Consider the following 9,921-nt stretch of genomic DNA (forward strand, 5'->3'; position numbering starts at 1 on the left):
ATGCAAAATCCGGGTTTGTGGGGTTGGTTTTTTGAAAGGGCTTTTCCCCTAGCGTTAAATGGCAAAGGGGTTGCCGGGAAAAAACCGGAGAAAATCTTTTCCTGGTAAGTTTCGAGTTAAGTCCCGGAGAGATGGTTTCTTAGTAGCGATAGCGGCGTTCCTTTAATGACTCATCGCCGGCGCTCCGACTTCCTTATCCTATTCTCGGTAGCGATAGCGGTATGCCTTTTTGTTGCTATGCGCTCCGACTTATCTTTTTTTTTCCCTTCTTGGTAGCGATACGTGCTTCTTTGGTGACTCACCGCTACGCGGCTTGCACGGGCCTTGCAGGTTGCAACGTGTTTCAGCGTTGCATCATGCTTTGCACCCATGCTTCTGGAATGTAACGGTTCTCAACTGTCTTTCTAGAACCTTCAGAGTCTTTTAGATGTTTCTTGAGAGTAAAGCCGAGTTCACATAATAAAGCGGGTTTCATCCCTAATTACTAACTTTACGAACGATTCTATATATTTTAGGTTTTATTCTTTAGAATAGTCGATTCCCTTTGCAATTTAAAATAAAATGCATTACTTTCGTAAATTTTGTGTATAGATTAAAAAATCTTATTTGCTTTAATTTAATTCTTTTTGGGCATGTAAATGGTAGAAAAGCTTAATTGAAACCTTCTTTGTTATTTTAGTTAGAGTTTTAATAATCATGATAGGTTATAAAATTTATCAATTTACATTTACATTCATAGTTATATGAAAATTGATAAGTACTTGCATCGGGAACAATTTCTAATAGTAGGGATACTATGGGATTCAAACCCCGGGGGGAATGGGGGGGGGGGGTGAGGGGCAGGCAAAAATCATGTTTTTTAACTTAGAGCGATTATATGCGAGACTAATATTGTTAATACCGGTCTTTCATGTGGGTTTTAGCGATTGTCATGATTAATATGTTAAAGAATTAATTTTTGAAAAAGATTAAAATTTTGAAATTTTTCTGGACTTTTACAGTAGTCTTAAGTCTCGTGCAAAATACAATTCAGCAGGGGAAGCACCCGTAGCTTCATGTTTCGAAAACGTTTATCCAACAAGTACATATAAAATCCTTCATCCCAATCCTTCTGATCTTCTGAAACATATTTAGCCAAGAAATTAAGAATCGTTTGGTGATGACGTTCTACCTGCCCATCTGACGAGGATTATAAGCAGTAGTCCTCGTCTTCCTAATCCCTAAAGATGTGTTACCTCTTAAAAAATTTTTAGATTCAAATTTTTACCTTGATCGGTATGCACTTCCAACGGAACTCCATGTCGAGAAAAAAATTGTTTCACGAAAACTCAGCAAACCGTTTTTACTTTAATATTTTTAAAGCAAATGCCTCTACCCACTTGGTAAACAATCAATAATCACAAACAAATACGATTTCCACTGTGGTAGTCGGAAGAGGGCCAAGTATACCATTTGTACCCTCTCAATGGAAATCCACATCAAACACTTGAAGAGGTGATTTCCCCTTTTCCTGATGGACCTCTCCTTGCTACACAAACCTTACAGGAACGGCACCAATCCTCCACATCATTCTTACATGTGGCCCAATAAAAACGCTTCGGATCTTCTCTAACGTCTTATTTACACACCAAAATGCCCCAGACGCAGAATCATGAGCCTCCTCCAAAACTTGATTGATGAAGTTTTAGGAACAATATCTGGAAAATTTCTGTTTTAAAGGTTAGGGGATTCCCATTTTTTATAAAAAATTCCATCTCTAATAACCAAAGCCCCCAGTAGGACCAATAAACTTTCGCAAAATACCCCTTTAATTTCTGTAAATCAGGACGCCCTATTAATTTCTTTCCCTTGAAGGACATTGAATAATAGGATCTTCTAATTGTTTATTCCGGGCCATTTCTCTGAACTATTTTCTCCAAATAATTCTAGCAACAGAATTTTCTTTCAATTCTACTTTGGCACAATAAACACAACCGAGTTCTGAACAAGGCGTCTGACAAACCATCAGATTCTGATGCATCGCCCCTTTTCGATGAATTATTTCAACTCGTACTGTTGCAATCTCTCTAGCCATCGAGTTTAATTGTCCTTCTAAATCTTTGAATGAAAAAAGCCATCTCAAAGAAATATGATCCGTTCGAATTTGGAATTTTTCCTTTCCATATAGATAATGATGAAAAGACTTCATTGATGCCACCAATTGCTAATATTCCCTTGTGTAATGCAATAATTCCTTTCTGCTTTATTCAAGACTCGACTGAATAAGCGATGACTTTTTCTGAACCATTCTGAACTTGCGATAATACCGCTCCTCCCTCCTATATTTCAAGCATCCGAAATCCAAAATGAATTGTCCGTGTTCCTTCGGAAAGATAAAATTGGGCGAGAAACTAATCTCTTTTTTAATTCATTGAATGCCTCTTCACAAGATGAATTCCATTCAAATTTTACTTGATTTCTGAAAGAACAAAAAACGGTTTGGCTATCAAAGAGAAGCCTTTAAAAAAATTTCCTATATAAGAACAAAATCCTAGAAAACTCGAATTTGTTTCCTATTCTGAGGAACAGGCCAATTTCTGACGGCAAAATCTTCTCAGATCCGTCGTAATTCCTGTTCAGAGATAACATGACCAAGATATTTTACTTCTCTTCCAAAAGCGAACACTTCTTAGGTTCAATTTCAAATTTGCGGGAGCAAAAGCGAAGAAAAGGACTTTCTTCAAATTTCCATCATCCCCTCGAATATTTCACTGAAACAATCACATCGTCAAGATAAACTAAACAGATCTTCGATAAAACATCTTAAAGAACTTTCTCCATCACCGTTCAAAAGTACGGGGCTTTGCAAAGCCCAAAAATGGCATGACATAAATGCCATAATCCATTTCTCCACAGAGAAAGCCGTCTTCTCCTTGTCTTTGGAGTCCAGCTTTACTTGCCATACCCGCTCTTTCAGATCCAGAGTAAAAGAACCAAGAATTTCCTGAAGTTGATCCAAAATATCTTCAATTCGAGGCAATGGATATGATCTTTCACCGTGACAGAATTCCAGCTTTCCCATAGCGGACGCAAATCTTAATGATCCATCTTTTTCTTTAAACCCTTTCGACAGGAGAGACCCACGACTTTTAGATTCTTCAATAACTCCCTGAACTTTCATTTCTTTAATGTTTTATTGACTTCCTCTCTTAAATGAATCGGAACTCTACGTGGAGCTTGTTTAAATCGGCCTAGAATCCGTAACCTTAATATCGTGTTTTAAAATTCCACAGTTCCCTGCAATCAAAACCTGAGAATACATCCTGAAATTCTAATAAAAATTGGCAACAAATATCTTTTTTGAGAGGAATTCAAATTTTTAATTTTCTCCCCGAAAAAAGTCTCAGAAAATCAGGGACTTTCCTCCCTTTAAAAATTCGAAACACGAAAATTTATTTTTATTATTCTCCAATATTTCCAAATTGGATTCAAAACTTTTCCTAAATTTATTTTTTTAAAAAATCTATCCCCAAAATGCATCATCAGAAATGTTTAGCAACAATTATAGGAACTCTACTTCATGCTTTCCTAAATTCAATCAAAACGTTAACTTTATATTTTACTCCAATTAATTTCCCCCGTAGGATATTTAAATAACAAATTTTTTATTTCCAATATTCTTTCGATTCTTTCAAAATCCCTCTCAAATAAAACATCGAACCCGTATCTATTTTTAAAAACGACAAATTTTTTTCCCTCCAATTTTCCTTATAATAAAATTATTTCTAGTTCTACTTATTTTAGCACTTGTAAAACATTTGGGGCTATCACCCAAATTTGCCGAACCTGCCCCGCGAAGTTTTGACTAAACCTTGTTTTCCGTAAATGACGGACTTCAGAACGGGAAGTGTCCCTCAGCGCCGCATGCCAACATCCTTTTTTTGCCTTCGGACCGTTCCTTTGAAAAAATTTATTATTATAGATTCCCTTTTCCCTTTCTCTTTAATGTTTTCCTCTTTTTTTTCCTCGTTTTCTCTTTGTTCTCTAATTTATTAATTATTAAAATTTTTTATTATTTATTATATTTGTTATATTTTTTCAAAATTTTGATTCGGGAAATTTTTTTTTTTGAAAACTATTTTCTTGAAATACTTTACTGCCATTGCTCTCTCTATGGCAGATTTTAATGAAATAACGCTTTCTAATTGAAGAGTTCTCTTTAAAAGCCGTCTGATATTGCAGAATAATGTGGGGCAAGCAATTTTATCTCTAACTTCATGAGAACACTCACAGGATAGGGTTAATCGCGACAATCTGTCTAAATCCGCGCCAAAAAAGCCAAATCTTCCGAACTCTTTTGTCTACGATTCGTAAATTTTCGCGTAATAAGACGAGCCGAATGCCCTTCACCGAACGTAATTCTAATTTTGACTTTAAATCCGCGAACTCTAAAATTTTCAAACTCCGAATTCCATCCAAAAACGGTCCGCGCTTTCCCTCTTAAACAAGCGGCAAGAGCCAAGGTCTTTTGAAACGAATTCCCAACCATTAGCTCGCGCTATAAAAACGAACTGGGCAATAAAATTTGCGCAAAAGGACACTCCCGTCAAAATTCGGGTTTGAGCTTATATCCGAGCTCAAAATTATTGTGTAAAACCCTTTTTCAAATTTGCTATTTCTACGTGTGGTGTTGTTCGGAATTCTATTAGTGTGTACTTAGCTGGTTATTTTCCGATGAGGCAAATCTTCCCTTTTAAACGGTGCAGTTCCTCGTCCCGCTGTTGCAGCATGTCAAAATTGAGCCTGCTGTTGTGAGCGTTCCTCTCGCAATTCTCTAATTTGTTCAACGCCTCCTGTAAAGCGTCCAAAGCGCTCGGAAGTTTTCCTCGCTGTTTTAATCCCCTCGAATGGAGTCGACTGTTGTTCTCTTCGCCGATCATTGCTCGTGACGAACTTGCGAAAGAGTAATCCTCGGAGAATGCACCAAAGCATCGTACCTTTTCACCGCACCACACACACGAAATATTTGTCCTTTTTTAAATACGGTTTCTGGCTCGTGTTACGTCCGAACGATCCCGGGTGAGCCCCCAAAATGTTACGTCCGCGACCACCCTTCGATTATCTCGAAGAAATGTCGCGCGCACTCAAACTCTCACACCCGGAAATGAATACACTCGCGTAGTAAGCATAAACTTTAATATTAGAAGCCAATAAACCGTAGCGATAAAAATATAATAAATTTCGTGCATTAACCCCAATGCAAATATATCCGCCGATCAGCTGTCAGAGGATACGTCCTCACCGCACGACAGCTAGACCAAACAAAACGCCTCGATAGACATAAACAGCTTTTTTAGCGACGATAGAAGATCCTGATAGAAGACCCTGATAGAAGACCCTGATAGAAATCCTAATAGAAAAACCTGACGATCGTATAATACAGGGATGTACGTCAAACGGGGGGGACACGAACGAACAATATATAAACACAGAGAAGGGATCGATGATATTTTCGACCCAATCTGCAACTGTGTCGGTCCGACGGTTTCTTCAAGAGCTTCGCCCCGGATCTCCCGTTGCGGGGAGAGACGCTCCGGAAGAGAAAACACACAACTCGATCTGTGTGCGTAGCCTTCCCTGGCGGGAGGCGGCGGTCCGCGCGGTCTAGGACGCGAGCGGACAGGCTGATCGAGAGCCCCACGACATATTCTCTCTCTCTCGTCCGAAAGAGAGACCACGATGGTTGAACCGACCGAGAAGCGCGTTTCTTCGCGAACGCAAAAATTTAGAACGGAGGACCCTGAACGGTGGATCACGTGGCTCGGGGGGTCGATGATAAGAGGCAGGCTAATTGCAGCGTCACTGGTGAACGCAGGACACATGATTTACATCGACATTTCGAACGCATTGCGGTCCACGGCACAATTCCCGGGACAAGCCTGGCGAGGTCGTTTTAGTACCCCTAAATGCTTGCGCCCGAAAAGCGCGCACGGCAACGACGCTGGGCGACAAGAGAATGCGCGCTGGTCGCATGTGCCTGTGCAACGCTTACCAATGGGCTAAGAGCGGATCGTTGGGACGTTCGCACGCGGGGTCTGGGCCGCGCCGACCGGCCGCGGTTGCAAATCCTGGAGTTCGTCTGAAAGACACACCGAATAAAATAATGAGAAGGAAAGCGCACAAGCGTGTAAAACGTTGGCGAACGCGCGCCACCAGAATGCTTGCACGATTAAGAGGGGGAGCGTGTTGTGTATCCAAGTAGTGTGTGTCCGCGAGAAGCCGAAGGAGAAATGGGATGAAAGAGTAAGGTGCGCGCGCGAAAGGGGGAGAACAAACGGCCAAAAAAAAGGGTCGGGACGGTGAATGGCACCTGCTTTTACCTAGAGCGGCGCGTTGCGTCGTTGTCTCCCGAAAGTCGGTAGCGTTGTCTCACCGTCTCTCCTCTCCGTACCATCACACAGACTGACAGAAGGCTCTCGCACTCTGTGCGCGTTCGCGGTGCGATAGCGGCTCGCGCGTTTTGCGAGGCGCCCTTGCCGCCACACATACCGTATTACGAGAAATATACGGCGCGTCGCGGCCGTCGGAGAGAGCATTCGTAATCCTTTCCTCTTTACGGAGAAGAGTTTTGAATCGCGAGCCCCAGTGACCACGCGTGTTTCCCGAGTCCACGAAATTTTTCGTAAAGACGAAAAAAGGGGGGACGGCGCGCGCGTCGTGTATCGTCGAATCGATTCCGCCCGAAAATTCGTATATAAAGAGAAGGGAGAGCCGAGATCTCGAACCCCGCGCAATATCGTCTCCATTACCACCAACGAGTGTGTTGTGCGGTTGGTTAGGGACAATTTTCCTTCTCGCGTATTTCGTGTGCTGCCGCTGCTGCTCTCTGTTCGACGCTCTCTCTCTCTCCCTCTTATAATATATATTATAGAGGAGCGACGACGATGAGCGACGCGGCGGAGGCAAACGGCTACGAAAACTCACTATGCGACGGACTCAGGGGGGGAGCAGGCGGAGATTACCCGCGAAAATTTAAGCATATTATTAAGCGGAGGAAGGGGAGAAATGAAACTAACCAGGATTCCTGAGTAGCGGCGACTTGCGACAGGAAAGAGCCCACACCGAATTCCCGCGGTTCCGCCGCCAGGGAAAAGTGGTGTTGGGGAGGATGCTTAGTCCCGGGGCCGCAGCGCGTCCAAGTCCATCTGAAGGGGCCACTTACCCGTTTATGAGGGTGCCAGGCCCGTAGCGACCGGTGCGCGCCTCGGGAGGAATTCTCCTTAGAGTGGGTTGCTTGAGAGTGCAGCTCTAAGTGGGGGTAACTCCATCTAGGCTAAAATACGACCACACGAGACCGATAGCGAACAAGTACCGGTGAGGGAAGTTTGAAAAAAGAACTTTGAAGAGAGAGTTCAAGGAGTACGTGAAACCGTTCAGGGTAAAACCTAAGGAAACCAAAAAGATCGAACGGGGGCGATTCATGTCAGCGGCGCTGGCTTCGCGTCGGTCGCGATGTCCCGCGGGTAAAGTCTTGCGGCTCGCGCGCGGGCACAGCTACGGTGCGCCGATGTCCGGCGCTCGTGTCGTGCACTTCTCCCAAGTAGAAACGTTCGCGACCCCGCTGGGTGTCGGTTTCTACGGCCCGGGTGCGGTGTCTGTCGCGTCGCCGTGTTAAAAACGGCACGCGACAAACTTCGGTTCGCACGGCGGTGCGGCTGGTACGCGCAAGGTATCAGCCGCACTATTCTCGATGCGTCGAGACCGTCGCAAGCGCGCGCCACGGTACTCGGAGGTTACGGACTTTCGCGCCGTCACTGGTCTGGCCCGCTGTGGGGTTTTAAATTTAGGGTAAATTTTGGGACGGGCCCTGCGAACGTCTCCCGCGGTCCGGGGGAGCCCGAAAAGGTGGGCGACGCTCCCGCTTTTTTGGGTCCTTAGGACCCGTTTTGGGAAAAAAACGGACCAAGGATTTAACCATGTACGGAGTCTTTGGGACTTGTCGCGGGCCCTTTAAAGGCGTAATGAAAGGAAAAAGGTCGGCCCGGGCCGGTCGCCCCTGGGAAAGGAGGGGCCCGCGCCCCGCGATGGGGCCCCCTCGAACTCCCGGGGCCGTTGTTTTATGCGAAAAGAGGCCACCCAAGCGGGTCCCATTTGGGGCCCCCAAAAGGGAGGGGTGAACTTGCCTGGTCAGGACAAAGTTCGGGGGAAAAACCATGAGGAGGTCCGTAGCGATTCTGAGGCAAATCGATCGTGGGAAAACGGGGGGATAGGGGGGGGGAAAGACTAATCGAACCATTAGTAGTGGTTCCCTCCGAAAATTTCCCTCAGGATAGCGGGGACTCGGCCCTTTGCACGGAAGGCGGAGTCTATCTTTGGGAAAGCGAATGATTAGAGGCCTTGGGGCCCGAAAACCCACCCCAACCTATTCTCAAACTTTAAAGGGGGGGCCCCTGGCTTTCTTGAATTTTTTGAAGCCACGAGCATCTTCGGACAGAGTGCCAAAATGGGCCATTTTTGGGTTTAAACAGAAATGGCGCTGTGTGGGAGAAAACCCAAAAGGAGTTAAGGGCCCCAAATCGACCTCTGGGGGCACCATAAAAAGGGGGGGTTGTTTAAGACAGAAAGGGCGGGGGCCATGGAAGTCGGAATCCCCCTAAAATGGGGGTTTTTTGTAAACCCAAATCCCCTTTCCCGAAGCAAAATAAACCCCGAAAATGGGGATGGCGCTGAAAGCGGGCGAGCCCATACTTTTGCCCCTGCGGAAAAAGGGGGGGCAAAAAGGGAAGCGGGCGGGTTTTGTTTTTTTCGCGTGTCACGAAGGGCCCCGACCCAAAATAGGGGGTCGGCGGGGCGGTGAGCCCCAGAAGGGTTGGGCGCGGGCCTGTGGAAGCCGCTGTTTGGTGCAGATTTTGGTTTGGGGAAATAAACAAAATTTCCCAGGGGGGCCCCGGAGGACTGACGTGGAGAAGGGTTTGTTTGTGAAACCCGCCCTTTCACCCCGAGTCCCGTCGATCCCCAACCCTAAGGGGAAATCCGATTTAAAAGACCCCGGGGTACAATATACTGAGTGGCGAGAAATAATTTAAAAAATTTTTATTTGAAAGCACACGCCCGTGGGCCCAAAGGGGGGAAACCGGTTTCCCCATTCCGGAACCCGGGAGCGGAACCCCATACAATTCGGGGGCCCCCGTAAGAGTGGTTTGTCGGGGGGAACCCAAAAACCCCGGAGAGCCGTCGGGAGATCCGGGAAAAAGTTTTTTTTTTTTTTCTGTTTTAAGCGTTCGAGTTCCCTGGCCAAAAACCCCTAGAGGGAGATGGGTTTAGAAAAGCGAAGAGCACCGCAAGTTGGCGGGGTGTCGGGGAACTTCCCCTCGGAAAAAATTTAAAATCCAGGAAGGGGGGGCCCAGTGGAGGTTTTCGCGCCCGGTTTTGTACCCATATCCGCAGCAGGTCTCCAAAGGGGTTTAAAAAGCCTTTTAGCGTAGAATTTTAAAGTAGGTAAGGGGAAATCGGCAAATTGGATCCGTAAAAATTCGGGGAAAAAGGATTGGGTCGGACGAGCCCGGGGCTTGTCGGGGCTTTTGGGCGGGGAAAAACGGGTCCGGCTGACGTGCCCGGGCCCGGGGGGAGGGTGAACGGTGGGTTCCGCGCCGGTCCCCGGGGCCGAGTCGGTCCCCTTTCCTTGGCCTTTCCCGGGGGATTTTCCCTTTCTGCGAGGGCCCTTTCCCCTGGCGGGGGCGAGCCGCTGGTTTTCCCCTTCGGCCGCCTTCAACGCTCAGCTCAGAAAAGGCACGGACTAGGGGGAATCCGACTGTTAAAAATTTAAAAAAAAAGGGATTGCGATGGCCCCCGCGGGGGTTGACGCAATGTGATTTTGACCCGTGCTCTGAATGTCAACGTGAAAAAAAATTCAACAAAACGGGGGGTAAAAAGGCGGGCGCC

The 9,921-nt window shown here is 45.9% G+C and overlaps 1 protein-coding gene and 1 pseudogene across 1 annotated transcript; one reads left to right on the forward strand and one right to left on the reverse strand.

Moving 5' to 3' along the window:
• Window positions 1-2,767: 2,767 nt before the first annotated feature.
• On the reverse strand, window positions 2,768-3,160 carry LOC146723950 (uncharacterized). Its single transcript, XM_085480714.1, has one exon. It carries the CDS (start codon window positions 3,158-3,160, stop codon window positions 2,768-2,770), a length of 393 nt encoding a protein of 130 aa, XP_085336840.1.
• A 3,823-nt stretch (window positions 3,161-6,983) lies between these two features.
• On the forward strand, window positions 6,984-9,921 carry LOC146723951 (large subunit ribosomal RNA; annotated as a pseudogene; the record flags this gene model as incomplete).

This window comes from Nylanderia fulva, unplaced genomic scaffold (genome assembly GCF_048542155.1).
Source record: "Nylanderia fulva isolate GAGA-0341 unplaced genomic scaffold, ASM4854215v1 Scaffold1599, whole genome shotgun sequence".
Lineage (NCBI taxonomy): Eukaryota > Metazoa > Arthropoda > Insecta > Hymenoptera > Formicidae > Nylanderia > Nylanderia fulva.